Source organism: Lipotes vexillifer, unplaced genomic scaffold (assembly GCF_000442215.2).
Source record: "Lipotes vexillifer unplaced genomic scaffold, Lipotes_vexillifer_v1.1 scaffold180, whole genome shotgun sequence".
NCBI lineage: Eukaryota > Metazoa > Chordata > Mammalia > Artiodactyla > Lipotidae > Lipotes > Lipotes vexillifer.
Window position 1 is genome coordinate 512794 of NW_006796149.1, and position 21015 is coordinate 533808.

Genomic DNA, 21015 nt, shown 5'->3' on the forward strand with positions numbered 1-21015 from the left:
TGTTTGCTTGCTTTATTTAAATCTCAGCCCTCCATAGCATCATATTTTATTGTGTTGCTTTCTTTTTTTCCTCCAATTGTATTGAGATATAATTGACATAGAACATTATATAAGTTTAAGGGGTATAGCATAATGATCTGAAATATGTATATATTGCAAAATGATCACCACAATAAGTTTAGTTAACATCCATGACCACACATAGTTACAGTTTTTTCCCTTGTGATGAGATACATGAATACTGTTAATTAGTCAGAAGAGGAGCCTGCAGCCTCAGGGCATCAGGGAAGCCTTCTTGATCTGGGCATGGCTGGAGGCTAGAGTGGGAACTGGCAGCTTCCTTTCACATCAGGAACCATGTGTTATTCTTGCACTGGCATCAGCTCCCCCAGAATGTAAACTCCATGGCAGCAGGAGTTGTGCCTGTTTTGTTCATTGCTGTATCCCTAGTGTCTCTAGAACACTACCCGGCACATAGTAGATGTTCAATGAAAGTTTAAGGAAGAAAAAAGGAAGTGCGTTTGTTGGTTAGTTAGGTTAGGTCAAGCCTCTTAGGGGAAATTGTATGATCCCTTTCTGGAAATTTTCTCCTCCAGCCATTTGTTTATCTCTCTCTAGCTCTTTTCAACCTCCCCCATCTTCCTAATCTGTTTTGTGTTCATCTCTTGAGTGTACATTGGGTTGCTGGGGATTTCTACAAGTATGGTTTGATCCCAGCGGGTAGTATTTTGACTCTTGTCCAGAAAAGGCAGTAGCCTCGAAAGACGGCGAGAGTTCTAGAAAGTTACCAGTATCAGCAGCTACCCTGGTGCTCTGAACACGTGTGTGTTTAATAACCATTACTGATTGAGCCCAAAATGTCACAGCATGGTGTGTTTTCCATGCAGTTGGAACTCCAAAGACTGTCTCTGTTTCTGTGTTCAAGCTGTGTCGGGATGGGTTCCATTTGTTCACTCCACATTCATGAAGTGTCAGCTCTGTGCCAGACCTTGGACAGTAAGCTAGAGGCTCCCCATTCATTCTCCCTTCTCCGTTGGATTTTCAGTAAATGGAACATTTTGGTAGAAAGTGGGAAGTTATAATCAAAGGAAAGTTCCTAACAATCTTGTGAGACTCATAATGAAAAACAGTTTCCCAGATTTAACCAAGGAAGCTACAGTTCCATAAAGTGGCAGTTGAGTTGTCATTTCTCTGTTGATTATTTCTTAAAAGGGATTTTTTTTTTAAAGATTGTTACTGATTCTTAATTGGCTCTTCCTGTGTAATCAACTCAGTTATAAGCAAGCGTTCCCATTTGCACTATATCTCTACCATAGGGTAGAACACTATGGTTCCTAAAATAGAACACCTACTTTTTCTAGTCACACAGTTACTGGAAAACCACCTGCTGGAAAAGGTATATTTACCATGAATTTCACTATCAGACAAGGAATGAAGCCTGATAAGCTTGCCTGATAAAAAAAAAAAAAACCTTTGGGTTATCTTACTATTGTCAGTCTACAACAGTGAAATTGAAAAAATATTAGAATAAAAAACTCAATTGTACTTTTTATTAAGGTAAAAAAAAACCATTGGGCAACATTCACAGCAGAGGGGAAGGATTAGGCTGTGCCTTATCCAAACACTAGTACCTTCAATAAGATTTTTACTCCATTAAGACACACATATCACTATAGGGCAGTTGCAAACCTCCCTCCCCATATTCTCTAGTATCTTTGTTATTTTCCTTTAAAATTTGCACCTGGGAATTAGAACCCAGTAGTCCTTGGCTTAAGCCCCCTGTACAGAAGGAATCTTTTTTTTTACTTGCAATTTTTTTTATTTTTTAATTTTATTGGAGTATAGTTGATTTACAATTTTTTGTCAGTTTCAGGTGTACAGCAAAGTGATTCAGTTATACATATACATATATTCATCCATTTTCAGATTCTCTTCTCATAGGTTATCACAGAATATAGAGTAGAGTTTCCTGTGCTATACAATAGGTCCTTGCTGGTTATTTATCTTATACATAGTGTGGTGGGTGTATGTTAAACCCAAGGAATCTGTTTTTAAAAAAATGCAAATGATATATTTGTCATATTTCTGAAGGAGGAGCTTTAATTATTCATCTTCAAACATTTCTGCCAAGATAAAGGTCATCACATAATTACTGCCCCACCCACTGGCAGGGAAGATAAGAGCAAACCTAAACCCTTGATTCATAGATCATGAGGGATGGAAAGGGTCTCACTCAAAGTTGTTTTCCACGTAAGGAAACTGAGGCCCTGGGAAGCGACATGCTAAGGTCACACGTAATGAAGGTCAGAGTTGGGAATCACAATCCTAAGTCAGGTGCCCTTGCCATTCAATTGCATTGCCCCCTTCACTCGTCTCCTGTGGCTGTTGTAATAAATTACCACTAACTGGTGGCGTAAAATCAACAGAAATTTATGCTCTGATAATTCTGGGAGCCACAAGTCCAAAATCAAGGTGTCAGCAGAGCCACCCTCCCTCTCAAAGCTGTAGGGGAGGACCTTTCCTTGCTTCTTCATGCAGGCGTTCCTGCGCTATGGCTGCATTACTTTAACCTCTGCCTCTGTCTTCACGTGGCCTTCTCTCCTATTTGTGTCTCTTCTCTAAGTATCTCTTATAAGTACGCAGGTCATGGGATTTAGAGCCCACTCAGATAATCCAAAATAACTTCATCTCGAGATCTTTTATTTAATTACATCTGCAAAGACTCCTTTTACAAATAAGATCACATTCACAGGCTCCAGGAGTGAAGAGATGGACATATATTGGGGCGGGGGGGGGTGGGGGGGGCAGGGGTTTCCATTCAACCCACAACACACCCTCTTTTATCTAAAGTAATAACCACCATTATATGAATTTTAAAAAACGCTTAGTGCTTTGAAATGGTTTGTAGTATCTTTTTCTCTCCTTTCATTTACAAGTCTTTTTGGAGTCAGACTTGGGTATTTGAATTGAATTCTTGCTCTGTTGTTCACTAACAATGAGACCTTCAGTGAGTTCCTGTCCTTCTAAGCTTCAGTTTCCTCAGCTCTATAATGAGAACAGTAATTTCCACTTCATAGAGTACTTGTGAAAATCAATATGATAATGCATGTAAAGCTCTTAACAGAATGTCTAGTAAAAGCCCATGCTCAGGAAGTGCCAGCTGATTTTAAGTTAGAATAATATTCAACGTGACCAATCTGTTCTTTACAAAGTATATGTATTTGAGATCTACTGGGAGACACATTTCACCCACCGGAAACTTTTCTGGCACCAACACGTGAGCACAAGCTCATTCCTGAGTGTGACACGTGAGTGTGTGGCCTGAACAGCTGAGTGGGGGAGCATTCTCTGGATTCTCTAAATTGTTGCCATCCCAGCCCACACCGTGGACCTTCGGATCTTCAGCAGAAGACAGAAAAAGGAGAAATTCTGGTACCAGAAAGGAGACAAGATTATTCCAGCAACCATGGGACTAGTTCCTTCAGATCTGACCGGCCTGGGGCAGTGCAGCTCAGGGTTAGTGAAAGTGTGGTTGTGTTTGGGCTTGTGGGGAGTGGGGTGGCTGGCAAGCCCGAGAGGGCTGCGAAGTCTGGGTCAGGCACCCAGTTAGTTATACAACCTCCTGGATCCAGAATTTTGTCCTGAAACAAAGAACCAGAACAGCCAAGCATTGAACCAAAATCAAAAAAAAAAAAAAAAAAAGTTCCCATGGATGTTTGTTGAGTGTACTTTTTCAAACAAATAAAGGGTAGCAAGAAGCTATACTGTACACAGTGATAGTGGCCTGCCAGCCACACCCCAAACATTTTTTGGTTATTATCAGCTCATTCCTTAGTGTAATCTCCCTCTGAGGAAATTAGATACCAAAAACTTCTCTTCCCCACCCTCTTCACACAGGATGCCATGACCCCATGCACATACCATTTTGTCTGGGGGAGGGAGATAAAAAGTCTGAATTTATTACAGTGATTGCTTCCAGTGGATAATCAATCCAGAACTGGATACAGTGACCCTGTGTGCATGCCATGTCTTATGAGAAGCAGTCCTTTTAGAACAGCAAAAATAAAATACCAGTTTGGAACCACCAACACCTCTCCCCGCACGAGACCTAAATGCAAAGTCATTCTGAATTCATTGCAACTATTTGCATTAATATCACTAATCCAATGATGAGCAACCCTGGCTGACACAGGCATGGGATCCTGTGCAGAGTGCCCAGAAATCTAGTCGGCTGCCAGGCATGGGTGATGCACGGGCATGTTTTCTGTACCAATTCATGTCTCTTCATGTTAGTATGTGCAGATGTTCTTTCTTGTTGTTTTCCTAAGTCTCTGGTTATAACTAATTCTTGATATTTTTATTAACCAGTGCCCTCTTCTGATGAACATCAGAATGTCATCAGAGCTTCTGTTACGCCCTCCCAGGGGCATGCACCCCTTTCCAGAATGAGCATCACTGGGTTTTGAACACCAAGGCAACAAAGCCAACGTCATGGCTCAAGCACTATGCAAGCTAGTTGTCTTCCTTATGCTCCATGTGTGCACATGGAACTCCAAAACCTGCCCTATGTGCTCCCAAATGGATGCCTTATGTCAGAAGGTAGCCCAGACAAGGAAGAAATGGATAGGGGTAATTTAATCACCTTTAAAGGCTGTGGGGGAGACTCATTGCACTTTGTGTATTGTATATGCATATAATTATACAATTATGATCCAGAATGGAAAAGCAAATTCATTTGAGGACTATCTGGATATCATTCTGTAGGTAAACATAGTTATTCATTCAACAAGCTTATTTGATTACCTATTCTATGTCAGGTTCTATACTTGGTGCTTAGACTCTGTGATATATAAGACACAGCATGAGCCTTCAATGAAATCATTATAAAGAGGCAAGGTGGGAGTAGGGAGGGGAGAGAATTGGCTCTCTCTGAGCAGATCAGAAAAGACTTCTGGAGGGAGAGCATCTAAGTGGGAATTTAGAGATGAATATGAGTGTGTCAGGCTCAGTGGAGATAGGCAGGCAGATGGAAACTACCTGAGCCAAGGCATAGAGGCATGAAGTGCAGGGTGAGTTTAAAGAACAGTGAGTAGCTAGCTATTAGTGGAGTACACATTCTGCAGGAGATCACGTCACAAAAGTAGAGCAATGGATGACTCAGTGTGTACAGGTTTGGTTATTATTCATTTACTGAACAAATATTTATTGAGCCCTTAGTAAACACAGGGATTTAGACCAGGAGGTAGGAACTTAGGATAAAAGGAGAGGAGATAAGACATGAATCTGCAAAACTACCTTACAAAGTAAGATACTTTCCTCGAGGGAGGACAACATCAGAAGAGTCTTTTATTCATTCGTGTTCATCAGTAACAATGGATTGAGTACTAAATGGGCACCCACCAACACAAATTATAAGACATGCTTCTTGCAAGGAAGGAGGTAGCAGTCTAGTGGAATAACCAGACATATAAATAGAACATGATATTATAATATATTCAACAACCAACATAATCACATTTATTGACAGCTTACTAAATTCCAGACATAGATCTAAGTGCTTTAAAGTTTATCAGTTGATCCTCACACAAGAAGTAAGTATGATTATTGTCTACATTTCACAGATGGCAGTCAGGGCCAGAGAGGTTACTTGCTCGATCAAGGTCACACAGCTAAGATTAAAATCCAGGCAATTTGACTCCACATTCTTAACCACTGCTTCAGAGAACTGTAGAAGCATGGAAGAGAAACATAGAAACCAGCCTAGAGGAGGCCGGGGAAGACTAATTCTTCCACTCCACCATTAGTTATGTCCTCTCTGAGGTCCCCAGGGAATATAAAGATATAGCTTATAGACATGCCAAATTCATAATAGTTATCAGATTGTGTACCATCTAGAGTTGAAGCTCAAAAGAGTAAACTTTTTTCCCAAAGTTTACCTAGCTTACATATTTCTCTTTCAAATTACTGTACTTTTCCCAATCCTCTCTACCCCCATAGACACCAAATCTCATTGTATGCTTCCAGGGTCTTTATCAAGAGAAGTATAAAGTTTACAGTGAAGCTTCTAATATTTCTTTTCAGGGGACTTCTTGGGGCTCCCAAAAAGTTGTTTATGTTATCTAATACCTTTTGCATAGCACTGTGAAAATTCCTGGCTGGATTTGTATACTGTTAATTCATTATGTATCAGTTCCAATGTCCTGTTTGCAAAATGAAGAAACTAGAATTGTATTTCTCATTCAAATTACTGTAACTTTTCCAACTCCCACCTAATTCAGCCCCCTCTATCCTTATAACCACCATGGACATCGGGTTGGCAAATAACAAGAAAGGGAGAGTTGTGAAAAGTTGTAACTCTAATGATTTTGTTACAAACCTCATCGTAAATAGATGGTGAAAAAGTCAAATAAGAGTGCAGAATGCTGAAAGATGACATTCTTGGAGAAGGAAGTCCAGGACGAGGAGATCTGTGTCAGTTAAGACAGCATTTGTCTGCATGTAACAACCAAACTGGAACAACCTAAGCAAATAAAGAATGTTTCTCTTATAACCAGAGCCCAGGCCGGGACAGATGTCGGCATCCTGCCAGTCTCCTTCTGTTTTCCTGTTCTGCTGTTATCTTTGCAAGATCACAGGTGTACTTTCAGGTATCAAGCCGTATTCATGACAACAAGAAGGGCAAAAGGTAAAAGGAAGAAGCTAGCCACCTCTGTCCCCTTTGAAAATTTTTTCCCAGAAGTCACACCCTGCAACTTCCATTTAAACCTTGTTGGCCAGATTGCTGCAGGGGAGTCAGGGCTTGTCAGTGCATTAACTTGGCACATGCCACCCCCAACAAAGCAGGGTTTTGATAATAATAAAAGTGGAGAGCATGCATGCTGGCTGGGCAGCTAGCAGTGCCTGCAACATTACTCTCAAATTCTCCTATAAAAAAAAAAAAAGAGGAGAGAAAGGCAAGTCAAAACAGATTTTTAAATGCCAGGAAATGCAGCTAATTGAATAAATCTGAGCCTGATTTTATCCAAGTAATTCCTGTAAAGTTACTTAGATAATCCATGGCCCTAAATCTCATGGGGTGAATAGGCGTTAGACAGGTTCAGAGAGGGCAGAGCATCCCCAGCTAAGTCACTGACATGTGAAACATTTTGCGTGGGAAATTACAATCCATTCCCTGTTTTCAGAGAATAAATTGCAAAGTAAAGAATATTAGGAAGGTAACTGGGCCAGATTATGGAAGGCTTCTGTGGATGCTTTAAAAATGTGTTTATCTGAAGCCAGGAGGGACTAAGTCAGACTTACAAAATTCCTTTGTATGTAAAGTAACCTATATGCTAAGCTATTTGTTGATGAAAAGAGAATTTAGAGGTTACATTGGTCAGTAAATAGAAGGGATTGCATCTCTCATTCTCAGAATAGACTAAAGGAATATCTGAACAGCTATTATGGGGAAGCTCTGAAAATCCTTACAATTCGATGCGATCATTCCTTACCCATTTTTTTCCTTAGCGATCACAGAGCAAATGCCCAGTGGCTTTGGAGCTACTCCCCACTGTGTCTGATGTCAAGCATTTATTTTCTGAACATCCAACAGACAGGAAGTTTCTTGAAATAGGGTGGAAGAAAGGAGAAGGTAGATAGGCCTGTTTGCTACGCTTTTCCAACAACAGTCCTCATTTTTCTCTAGGAAAAACAAAAGGGCTGCCTTTAAACAACCGGCCTCCAATATCTAGGGGTGTCATGGCCATGGCCGTGCCCATGCATCCTGTTCCCTCTGAGGCCATGTTCATAATTTTCAAAGACTCTTGTGTTTAAGGGCTTTCTCCTAGTGTCCTCCTGAGTCAGAACATATCCAGTATGTTTATGTTGACACTTCCAGGTGAGCTATTCTGCTTTGGATTAGTCAAAATCATAAGCAGTCAGTAAGGCTCAAAAATGTGTCAAATATGGGACGGTGTGTGGGTCATCACAGCCCTCCATGGCTGGAGCCTGGAGTGGCCTGAAAAAGCAGGCATTAATCGGGCTGCCAGCAGTCACTTCCGAGTGCCCACGCATGGGCATGTAATCTGTAAGCTCTCTCCTTCCGTCTCTTAAACACAGATTCTACGAGCACAGGAGGAGTTCTGTGGTGCTCAATTTATCTGGACTTGAGGTGTTTCCCGGGGACCTTCTGGTGTCAGATGGAGCTGCCGATTACCTGTGCCACCCGCTTCTGCTGAATTCAGGTCCTGTCCATTCAGCATACTTGTATTACATATCTGCTATGGGATGGGTGTTATAATAAGCAAAGGGTATTTTCAGAATATTTAATGACTAATAGAACATGGGCACTGACACGTTAGAACAGATGTCTCACCAATTAGGACAAGCATCAGCCATGAGTTACTGGAACCAGCTGAATACCGCTCTTGGTATTGGGCATTCCACTTACAGAGATGGATAAGGGATGGATAAGGTATAGACCTTTCCTCAAAAGGTCCTCTTGTCAAATAATATACCCCACATCTAGGACCTGGAACAGGTACACCAGTGACGGTCACCATCCTGGAGCAGAATGCCCTCTCTGGGCTGGTGGGCAGCGTCGCTGTCATTGCTGTAATGCCACCCCCCACCCTGTTCTGGCCTTCAACCTCACACTGGTATCTTCTAACCACTGTGGTGCCGTGTGGAGGCAGCAGGCCCAGTGACAGCAGATTACTGTTAGAGCAGATTAGAGAGGCGGCCTTAGGGATAAATCTGCTTCTTGAACTCAGTTGTGAAAGAAAAGAACAATTGCGGTGTTCAGGACACATTCCCATGAGTCTGATGGTAGCCTTTGAGAGCTAAAGGGAGACTTCAAGATCATCATCCATCCTGGTAGTTTTAAACTGGTTTTGTTCTTAGCAGAGCTCTTTTTACAAAAGAATCCTTACTTGGAAATCCAGTCTATAAAACAGATCCAGGTGGAGTTGTAGTGCTTGAAAATGGGGCAGGTCCCAAAGACTCACCTCCAAGGCATCCCTAGAAGCCCAGGATAGCCTGTGACAACACACATGGAAAACCACCAAGCTCTTTCCTCATTCACATATGTGCCAAGTGAGACCCAGAAAGGAGAAGTGGCCTAGCCATGGTGCCAGCTGGTTTGTGTCAGAGGAATGGGATCGAGACTCCTGACTCCTAACCCTGTATACGCTCCACCAGCCTGCATCAACCACCCATTACACAGGCAGCTGTGAATAAAGCATAACTAACATATGTATAGCTCTTCACTCTTTATAGAGCCCTTTCATATTTACTGTCCTATATGACACAACAATCCAAATGCCCAAATGAATGAACCAAGAGGGAATTGAGTGATCTACTCAAGGACAGGCCCCTAGAAATTAGAGCTAGTTCTAAGCACAGCATAACCTTAAGAGGTTAGTACATGTTCTGTGATGCTTTGCAAATGCTCTAAACTGGTTAAAAACTCAAGCAGTACTTCTCAAATACTGGTCCCAGACTAACAGCTTCAGCATTGCCTGGGAAATTCTGGGGTCCCATGCCACACCTTTTGAATTAGAAACTCTGGGGGTAGGGCCCAGCAATATGTTTTTTAATAAGCACCCCCCCAGGTGATTCTGATACCAGCTAAAGTTTGAGAACCAGCATGCTAAGGAACAAGGTCATAATTGCTGCATGGTGTTCTTTGTTAAGTTCTCTGCTAGGCATGTGTGCCTGGCATCACAGCAGATACCACATAATAAAAGATATGCAACATTCTTCACCATATCCCTCCATGCCCTCTTCTCAGGAGGTTAGAATAGAGTTCTCACGTCCCCATCATGGTCTAATGCAGTGCTTCTCAAGCTCTGATGTGCGTATGAGTCACCTAGAGATATTGTTGAAATATAGATTCTGATTTGGCAAAAATTAATATTTAATAAAGATAATAAAAGATTAGGGATTCAATAGAGACACATTTAAATTTTCTTAATACTTGTGAAGATTTCCCAAGGCCCTAAAATTACCCCTAAAGTTAGAAAAGCAGAGGAGAGAAATTTGCTAAGAGATCCCAATTATTGCAGTTCAAATTGTACATAATAATTTACCACCAGGCATTTGAAGCCTAAGAGAGGTAAAGCAGATTTGTCTCTGAGGGAGGTTCCACCTAATCTCCCCTTTACAAAGGTCAAAAAGGTGGTCAGAATGAGCAGGATAATCGGTTGGATTCCAGGGTTCCAATGAGAAAAGTCCCTCAAGCACACTGATTTTTAGTAAATACTGCTCAGGTAATTGCTTTCATCTGATGGAAGTATTATGCAGTCTCCTGATAAACTAGTAGAAACAGAGATGAACCTTTAAAACATCCATTTTGTGTACTGAGTTATCAGAACATCTCACCAAAACCTAAGAGATGATTCCCACGTTTTTCTGGGTAGCATTAGAGATTGATGCAAATGACATAAAAATCAAGAATCCACAATCTAATCTCTTTACTTCCTGATCATCAAAAGAATGTGTTACTGAAAAATGACTTCCTTTTCAATTTAAAGCAACTCCTAAGGAGTATGTGGATGGTGGCCAATAGAGATAATAAGCCCCCAACCTAAAGATTGGTGACATGGGTTGATGTGCCCCTGTTTCAGGAATCTACACTCAACCACACCTGGGGGTTATCAGGCCTATGCAGTCTCTGAGTCTCAAGTTTGGTCAGGTTATTGAAGTTGCATATGCTGGGGTGGTTTCCAGTATAAAAATAAAGTCCTTTCAGCCCTAAAGTCCTGTGACTCTGTCTTAAAAGAATACTCAACATTTTATTGCATTTTATAGATTTCTCCTTGAATGATGGAGGGGAAAGGAGGCTGAAACAGGACAATATCACCATAAGGTAGCAATAGTACACCAGCCTTTCAGTTGGAACATTGCTTTGTTTACTCATCTGCATAAATATAAATATTCATCCTGTGCATTCTCAAGAGAAGGAGAATTAAAGCAGGACAAATTCTGTTCAGCTCATTTGAAAAGCAGGTTTTGTAAAGCACTCCATTGATCTGTCAGTAGTTACTCAAAGTACGAATATATCTTCTTTAATTTCACCCACCAGAATCCAAAAAGCCAAGATGGTCTTTCTCCAAGAGAGGAGTGGTGAGTGTTGTGCATTGTCATTTTTGTTTTAATTAAGCCTCCAGTAGCTAGGAAGGTAAGAAATGGCTAAAGAGCCTCTTCATCCTACTTTATCTTTTCATGACAGCAGATGGCACATGAAGTTTAAATTATATCATCACATTCATAGTAGTGGATACAGAACTTGCCAAATGATGCTACTCTGTACAGTGATACAGTGCTAATTGCCAGTGGTTAATGAGCTCTGCAAAAAAACAAAGTAATCCTAACATTGCAGTGCCTTACAGCTCCAAATTTATAACTTGACACAGTGTGGGAAACAGCTCACTCGGTGAAGAAAACTTGCACAAGCGTATGCCCCAGTTTGCAGTCTGTGCCCAGTATACTGGGAATATTGAAAAATTAATGAGATATTACAGAAACAGATTCCACAAATACACTTCTATTTCTGGGAAAGCCCGTTGGATTAGACCTAGCGGGTTTTCTTTAAATTCATTCTTGCACCCTCAATAATTGAAGATTTATAAATCGAAATCAGTAGTGCCTGATTCTTTCCTGCCTAGGTCAGGAGTTAGCCACAGTGAAGCCTTTCTCGCAAGCATGCTGGGGGCAGAGGGAAGGAGTGTTCCTCGCTTCTGGAGTGAGGAGGACAGAGAAGGACTGACTGTGTTCTCCCCACAGTACCTACACACCACAGCCAGCAGCACCAGGAGGGCCTTATGAGTAGTCACTGCACTTCTTTCTGTTAAAAATCTGCCCACATGGCCTCCAGTTGGCCACCAATTATCGACATCTACCTTGGAGGTTCTTTGGATGCACACACATTGATACTTAACTATTGTAGCTAAATTAAAAGTCCTCTGAGGTTTCAATCCCAGCTGCTCCATGTACTGCCCTGTGACCTTGGCCAAATGAATCCATGTCTCTCTCAGCTTCAAGTCCTTCCTGTAAAAAGTAGGTGGTAATAGTGGCAGCCTCTTAGGATGGTTGTGACAAGTGAGTCAAATAATGCGGGTGAAGCTCACCCCGGAGCTGGGTGCCTGAGACAGTCGTTACTGGCCATATTATTGTTAGTGTTGTTCATAACCAGGGCTTGGAAAACTGTGTGTTCCCATAATCAAGTATAGGAGTGACTTTCACATTATTTTTTCAAGGGTTAAAAAGTTGTGTGAGTGTCTTACTCCCCTTGGGCTGCTGTAAAATACCACAGACTGGGTGGCTGAAACAACCAGTATTATTTCTCACATATCTGGAGGCTGGGAAGTCCAGGATCAGGGTGCCAGCATGGTAGGGTTTTGGTGAGAGCTCTTTACCTGGCTTACGGATGGTCATCTTCTCTCTGCATCCTCACGTGGTGTAGAGAGAGCTCTGGTGTCTCTTCCTCATCTTATAAGGGTACTAATCTCATTGTGAGGGCCCCACCCTCATGACCTCATCTACATGTAATTACTTTCCAGTGGTTTCACCTCCAAATACCACTGTGGGGTTAGGGCTTTAACATATGGATTTTTGGGGGGGACAGAAACATTCAGTCCATAGGGACACAGTGTAAACATTACAAGTTTCAAATCATAAACTGTTAGTAAAACTATGATACCATTGTCACCAAGGTTGTTGCTCACCAGTCTTTCTCGTTTTGACCCTCTTTAGGGACATGATTTGACTGTTTTCCTGGCAGGCCTGAGACAGGGCCTGTGGTGCAACCTCTCCTGGGATCCTTCCTTCCTTCCTCCCTCCCTTCCTTCCTTCCTTCCTCCCTCCCTTCCTTCCTTCCTTCCTTCCTTATTTAATATCTTCATTGGAGTATAATTTGCTTTACAGTGTTGTGTTACTTTCTGCTGTACAACAAAGTAAATCAGCTATACATATATCCCCATATCCCCTCCCTCTTGTGTCTCCCTCCCATCCTCCCTATCCCACCTCTCTAGGTGGTCACAAAGCACCGAAGTGATCTCCCTGTGCTATGCAGCTGCTTCCCACTAGCTATCTATTATACATTTGGTAGTGTATATATGTCAGTGCTACTCTCTCACTTCATCCCAGCTTCCCCCTCCCCGCTGTGTCCTCAAGTCTGTTCTCCACGTCTGCGTCTTTATTCCTTCCCTGCCACTAGGTTCATCAGTACCGTTTTTTTAGCTTCCATATATGTGCGTTAGCATCTGGTATTTGTTTTTCTCTTTCTGCCTTACTTCACTCCGTATGACAGACTCTAGGTCCATCCACCTCATTACAAATAACTCAGTTTCATTCTTTTTTATGGCTGAGTAATATTCCATCATATATATGTGCCACATTCATCTGTTGATGGGCACTTAGGTTGCTTCCATGTCCTGGCTATTGTAAATAGAGCTGCAATGAACATTTTGGTACATGACTGTTTTTGAATTATGTTTTTCTCACTGTATATGCCCAGTAGTGGGATTGCTGGGTCATATGGTAGTTCTATTTTTAGTTTTTTAAGGAACATCCATACCGTTCTCCATAGTGGCTGTATCAATTTACATTCCCACCAACAGTGCAGGAGGGTTCCCTTTTCTCCACACCCTCTCCAGCATTTATTGTTTGTAGATTTTTGATGATGGCCATTCTAACCGGTGTGAGATGATATCTCATTGTAGTTTTGATTTGCATTTCTCTAATGATTAATGTTGTTGAGCATCTTTACACATCTTTCATGTGTTTGTTGGTAATCTGTAGATCTTCTTTGGAGTAATGTCTGTTTAGGTGTTCTGCCCATTTTTGTATTGGGTTGTTTGTTTTTTTTGATACTGAGCTGCATGAGCTGCTTGTATATTTTTGCTTCCTCATTTAAATGAAAGCAGGGTCAGTTGTCAATCAGGTCTAGGGTCTCAGGAGAAGGGGCATCTCCCACCAGCTTGCCAATTCAAGGTCAACCACTACAGGATCCATATATTCTCATACAGTCAGCCCTCTGTGTCTGTACATTCTGCATCCTTGAATTCAACCAACTACAAATGAAAAATATTTGAAAAAAATTCCAGAAATTTCCAAAAAGCAAAACTTGAATTTGCCATCCACCAGCAACAATTTACACAGAATTTACATTGCATTATGTATTACAAGTAATCTAGAGATGATTTAAACTATATGGGAGGATGTGTGTGGATTATATGCAAATCCATTTTATAAATTGGACTTTAGCATCTGAGGATTTTGGTATCCGAAGAGGTCCTGGAACCAATCCCACTAGGATACTGAGGGACGACTGTATATCCATTTTACTCCAGTTCCGTGTCACCAGTGCCTACTACAAATTTCCATTCCACATGCCCCTTAGTTCTTAAATTTGAGGCCCCAGTGTTAACCTTGGCTTCTTTTCTTTATCCTCCGTATCCTCTCAGATACCCTTCACATCTTCTCATTGCATCTCCTAGCCAGTGCCACCATAGGGGAAGCAGCACGGGTTCCAACAAAAGGTCTGTAACTCTAATGAGTTAATGTTTCCTCCAAGAGGACTGTCCCCTCCCTTCTCACTAGCATATCCACCAAGCACTTTGGCCAGAAGGTCATTCAGACCCTTGGAAAGCCACGGTGATTGTCCTTCAAGACAGAGGGCTGGCACCCCCTTTCCCACAGCTCCAGTACCTCTTCCATTGCCTCAGCTTCTTTATTTTCCAACTGGCTGCTGATTTTTAATTTCCACAACATGCAGTCACTGTGGTTTCAGACATTAACAAAAGGCATACATCCCAGCTGCAGTGTAGGAGGCCCCCAACCAGCTCCAGGAATCCTTTGCTACTGTGAAGCCTATAAGTCTCTAGTAAGTTTCTTCTTTCAGTGCCGTAGCCCTAGTAGAGAAGTCAGCCACAGCCCTTTAGCACTTTCTGAACCGATCGCGGGGTCTCCTTTCAGACACGCAGGGAGCTGCCTCCCCACAACGGATAAGCTGTGCCTTCTCTGGCTCCTTAACCTAAAGTCGGAAAACGCCCACCAAACTGCTTAGATCCACGCCAGCGTCATGTGCCCTGAGGGAGTAGAACAAGTTGAAAAATGATTTGTGCTGAATATTCATTTGAAATGCAGCCAAGTTGACTTTAGAAAGCCTCACACTTCGTTATTTGATAGCTTCTTCCTGGTTTAGTTGGTAAAATGAGCTCTTTAAGCAGGTAATTCATGACATTGCACCAGGATATTGAATGAGTCAGAAAAAATTGAAAGGTCACGATAAAGTTTAGAAGCAAGTTACAAAAGGATGTATAAATATGACACCATTAAAAATTAAGTATAAATACAATCAGAAAAAGGTTTTCAGTAGTTACCCCGAGGGAAGGAAGGGGCGGTGGAGATTACAGGTAACTCTGTGTAACTTTTTTTCTTTGTGGTTTTGTTTCTCAAATTTTCTATAATAACCATATATTACCTTTATAATCCAATTTTTTTTTTTTTTTTTTTTTTTTTGCGGTAGGCAGGTCTCTCACTGTTGTGGCTTCTCCCGTTGCGGAGTACAGGCTCCGGACGCGCAGGCTCAGCGGCCATGGCTCACGGGCCCAGCCGCTCCACGGCATGCGGGATTCTCCTGGACAGGGGCACGAACCCACGTCCCCTGCATCGGCAGGCGGACTCTCAATCACTGCGCCACCAGGGAAGCCCTGTAATCCAATTTTTTAACTAATATTATTTAAAATAAAAAATTATAACAAAAATGAGTCAGAGGTTCCATCCTAAGGAAACTAGAGTTTCTAGCATATCCTGGTATTCTCCAGCTGTGAATTATCGTATTAAGAAGTTGCTTTAACACTCTGGGCTTTATTTAGTCATCTACTAAGTGAGGGGTTGAACTAAGACATCCAAGGCCCCTTCTCGTGGTAAACTTCTATGATCCAACATTTGGAAAAGTTAGAATATGAGGACTCTAGGACCACAAGCTATGTGCTAGACTGAAATCCATCTATTTGCTATAGGAGTGTTCTGAGCTCTTTTTTTTTTTTCCTATTAGTAAAATGAGAGGTTTGCATCAGACATCCTCACCAGCCTCTCTCCTCCATGTCTTGACATTCTGAGGTCCTGTGGGTCAGACTATGGCTCAGAAATGGTGTTTCACCTGTTAGTGACTCATAGACAAAATGTGCAGTCTGTTCTCATGCATGTTGGACAATGAACCAAAGATGCCGAGGCTACCAAAGGTGTGTTGTTAAAAGATTGAAAATCCTGTTTCTAACAATCTTTAAGCAGGGCAAAGACAAGCGCAAGCACATATCTGATCTGAAAGACTGCCTCTCCTCTTTGAAGATTACAGACTTCAGGGACTATGAGTTCCACAGACTGAAGGTATCTCATGCATTGTTTTCTGTGTGGCATAGCTTTTTTTTTGTTTCAGCCATTATTTTAAGTTGTCAGATTATTGGCTTGTTCGTAATAACAGCAAAGTGCAGGAGAGAAGCCCAGGCGTGTTCCTAATAACAGCAAAGTGCAGGAGAGAAGCCCAGACCTGGGCAGACCGAGGTCTGCTCTCTCTAAAGCAGGGGTCACCAACCCTACCAGTCCGAGGCCCGTTAGGAACTGGGCCACGCAGCAGGTGGTGAGCAGCGGGCGAGCAAGCGAAGCTTCATCTGCTGCTCCCCATTGCTCGCATTACCGCCTGAACCATCCCCCCCCGCCCCGCCGTCCGTGGAAAAATTGTCTACCACGAAATCGGTCCCTGGTGCCAGAAAGGTTGGGGACCACTGCTCTAAAGCACACTGAAATCTCAGGAAAGTCATTTTACCTTAAGTAAGGTAATGGACGTGAGACCACTTTGTAGACCGTGAAGCCCTGTACACATGTTAATAGTTGTTACAACCATTCCCCTCTCTGGGCCTTAGTTTCCTCATTTACTAAAGAAGTTGGTTTTGATAAGACAATTTCTGAAGGTCTCTTAAAAACTTTAAGTCTCTTATTTCATGATTCTTCAGTAATTAATTTCAACAAGTTTTACCAGTGGAACCTGGATCAGACTTCCCAGTTCCAGGTTTGGGGTTCTTTTGGTGGGTTGTGGGTTTTTTTGCAAAAAACTGAAAAGGACTTATGAAATTCTCCAGCATAGTTCAAAGCAACATCAATTTGAATTCATTTTCATTTTAAACTAAAAATAGCATGTCCATCCCATGCGTGGGAGGAATTGATACCCCAGAGCCATGCAGAGAGAACTGTGGTTTGGATAGTTCTACCCAGAGGGATGCCTGGGGCTTGCAGTGAGAAATCATGATTTGGGGGATTGCTTGTTCCTGCTGTACTGCAAGTCAGAGGAAGGGTGAACAGGTCAACCCATCGAAATGTTTTGTTCTCTCTTTTCTCCCACGTACAGGATAAGACCTGGAATGAAGTCATGGAAACACATCAAAAATTTCCTACTAATCAATTAGACTTGAGAAAGCAAGAGGCTGTGTGGGAACTCTTCACGAGTGAATGCACTTATTTCTTGGACCATTTATTAGTTCTTAAGATGGTAATGCTGGCTTTAACTTTTGTAGTAGATGGAAAACACTGCTTCTTTAGGGACTTGTTTCTTTCTTCCATGCTGAAGGAAGGAAGGAAATATGGGGGTGCTCCCCTCTTTCAGAGGATCTTAAGGAAATTTTGTTTATTTTTGGTTATCTGCAACTTGGTTTCTCTTCATTCTTTTCTTAAACATAGCCTCTTAGGATTGGGTGAGACCTTCCAGCTCCCCATGTGATGTCTGAATCTCTTCTGCCTGATTCTCACCCTGTGCTTACATACTCCTCAAGTCAGGGAGCTCACAGCCACCCTCAAGGCAGCCATCCCACCTTCGTTCAGCTTCCTCTTTTGGCTCTTATACTCCCTTATGAACAGTGCCAGGCAAATGCTTTTTATCAGCTACGGAGCCACAGATTTCCAGGGCAACCATCCACGTGTAAGGCGGGAGTGGGTGGGGAGGGGTGGATTATACGGTGTGTTCATGATGTCTGTCATGTAAATGGTGCTCCTGAGGTTGTGCAGTGCAGTAGCCCTGATCTGGGGAGGCTCTGAGCAGAGAATTCCTTATAGAAGAACCACAGGGCAAAGGATGGGAAGGGAGCAAATGCCAAGACCACAGAGGAGGATGGGCCACATTGCTCCCAAGGTTGCCTCTACCCATAAGCATTTTTGAATCCTGGCTGCTCCCTTAAACAGGAAAAGGCACTGTGTTGGGAGACACGAGTTCAAGTCCTGGATATGCCTCTGACTTGCCATGTGAACTTAGGAAAGTCTAGTCCTCCATTCCATAAAACAGAAGTTGGCGCATGCTTTCTGTAAATGTCCAGATAGTAAATATTTTAGGCTTTGCCAGCCATGTGGTCTTTATTGCAACTACTCAACTCCTCCATTGCAGTGCAAAAGAAGCCATAGATAATTTGTAAAGAAATGTGTGTGGCTGTGTTACAGTTACACCTTATTCACAAAAATGGGTAGCAGACCTGATTTATCCCACAGGCTGTCGTTTGACGATTCCTATTCTAAGCTATAAAAGAGGGATGACAGTACCATCTCTGTCTTATAACATCTGATCATTGAGATGATCAGATTAGTTTCCTTTGAAATGTATCAAGTGCTATACAGATGTTCTTTTCTGTAAGATTTATTGTGACAGTCATACTGCTAAGTACTTTAGCAAAATTTAAAACACAAAGCCACTCAGAAAGTTAAAACTTAGAGACTGTATCAGGATACAGAAAACTAGCTTAAGTAAGGATCTTATTGACCCATGTGACTGTAAAGTCCAGAGTTGAGACAGAATTCAAGGTTGGTTTGATCAAGGGGCTCAAAAGCAAGGACAAAATTTCTTTTCGTCCCTCATCCCTGCCTTCCACAATATCAGTGTCATCCTGTAGCTGGCTTCTGTTGTAGTCACAGAGTGGCTGCTGTCCTTGAGGCCATGGAGAGAGTGAGAAATAGAAGGGAGAGAAAGAGAGAATCTCTTAGCACACTCATAGCCAAAGTCTTGATTGTCATTCTGATTGGACTGGCTTAAGTCACATGCCCACTTCTGAACCAACTACCTGGATAAGGAAGGAAAGTGCTCATTGGCTTAAGATGATCACATTCAAGGTATGAGGAAGAGTAGATGCTGAGGTGAAAACTGGGATGATATTAGGGAAGGGGGAGCACTGAAGCTGAGTGGTACCCAACAGATGTTCACTGCAGAGCACTCACCCTGTGAGCTCTGCTACCTCCCTTGCCCTAATAGACAGTACAGAACTTTCCATCCGACTATAAGCTACATAAGCTTTTTAAACTAGCATTTTTCTGCTTAAAATAAAGCCAATTTGAGTTTATTTTCAAATGCCCCAGTGTATATAAAGTATATAAGTACCTCTCTTTACACAATCAATATGAATTTCCCAAAGTTGCTTGTAAATTGGAACTTTGTAACTCAAATAATAAAATAAATTAACTGAAAGACTCAATGTTTTTCTTAAATGGCAAAAATTTCTGTAAAGAAAATAATCTTATAGCACAAAGATGATTTTTTCTAAATTTTCCCAATTTATCTGAACTAATGATTTCTGTTTCTTACAATTACATGTTTTAAATGCTTGGATATTGACAGATTTCCAGACAACTGATGCTTCCTGGACTGGGGGAAACTCTGAGCCAGTTGTTCTCAAAGTGTGGTCCCTGGACCAGTAGCATCAGAATCACTTGGGAACTTGTTAGAAACTCATATTCTCAGACCCCATCAGAGACCTACTGAATCAGAAGGACTTGGGGCAGGTCCCACTAACCTCCAGTTTAACAAGGCCTCTAGATGATTCTGATGCAAGTTCAAGTACCATTTACCGCATTAAGAAATATGGAAATGGGGATTGGAGAACGCTGGTGGTCTAAAGTCCAGTCTTTTCACACCTACGGTTCTTGAAATATTTGGTCCCTTTGAATGCTTCATCATATTTATACAAAGTATTCCTATTTCAATAAATTGATCTCTCTTTAGTTTACAGAATGAGAGGCAGGTATTCTGCGAGGATCAACTTGCTGCAGTTTTTCTCTTGTAAGAAAACATCAAATCAAGTAATGACATAAAGCCTCTCTCAGTGTTTTCATTAATATTTAATGGCTTTATCCAAATCTAAACATCTTACCAGTTAGCAGGTATTAACTCATTAGTTCTCTATTTTTAATTTCTTGAAAGTAAAGGGCATTTGGGTCTTTCACAGAGAAAGGAATAAATAAGAACTCAGTATGAATGCTGTTTTGGTCTCAAGTAAGTGCTGTTGGCAAGAAGAGAACCTTGGCGATTTCTTTGGCACTGGGAGCAGAGAAAGCGCATCTGAACAGATTATGTTCAACAGGAGTATTGTTAGGGCTCACAAAGCAGCAGCAGCTTCATACAGAAGAGCACATCTCCCGTATGTTCTGTGGGGGCTTAAATGTCATCATTTGTGTATAGCACACCTCTTAACGATTGAAAATACTGATCTCCAAGTTGTTTTGTAAAATTATACTCAGGAGGTTTATGTTTAATGTTCTTGCAAAGGGCAAATATCACAATTGAAAAAGTAATGTGCTTTTTTTTTTTTTTTTAAGATCTTCATGAATATATTAAAATACCTACAGACTCATGAATATCTCCTGGATGTGGATTTATGGAGACTTTTTGCAAACCTGGAGGATTTAAGTCAGGTGAGCCAAAGTAGGAAGATTCCGGTAGCCATGTGTTAAAATTCACCAGAGGACGATGAAAATTCATGCTTAGTCTATTCTTCCGGCTTGTATTCCATATTGGAACGTGGAATATGGTTTCTTCCATATTTCATCCCCATTTAATCTTATGGTCGGGAGTTCAGGTTAATAAGAAGGAAACCTACACATCCATTGATATCTTTCCAATAGATGGCAGTTATTAGTTAGCCTTCAGTAACATTAAAAAATTCTTCCATGGCTATTTAAGAAAGTAAACATAGGGCTCACTTCAGCAGGACATGTACTAAAATT

General features: G+C 41.7%; 1 protein-coding gene across 1 annotated transcript in view; it reads left to right on the forward strand.

Annotated features, from left to right (window-relative positions):
* The first annotated feature begins 935 nt into the window (after positions 1-935).
* Positions 936-21015, forward strand: part of PLEKHG7 (pleckstrin homology and RhoGEF domain containing G7) — a 65690-nt gene continuing 45610 nt past the window's right edge. The window contains 7 exon segments of the mRNA XM_007468224.1: positions 936-996; positions 3378-3516; positions 6629-6685; positions 8098-8222; positions 8507-8592; positions 16276-16371; positions 20611-20703. Coding sequence (XP_007468286.1) covers positions 936-996; positions 3378-3516; positions 6629-6685; positions 8098-8222; positions 8507-8592; positions 16276-16371; positions 20611-20703 — 657 coding nt within the window.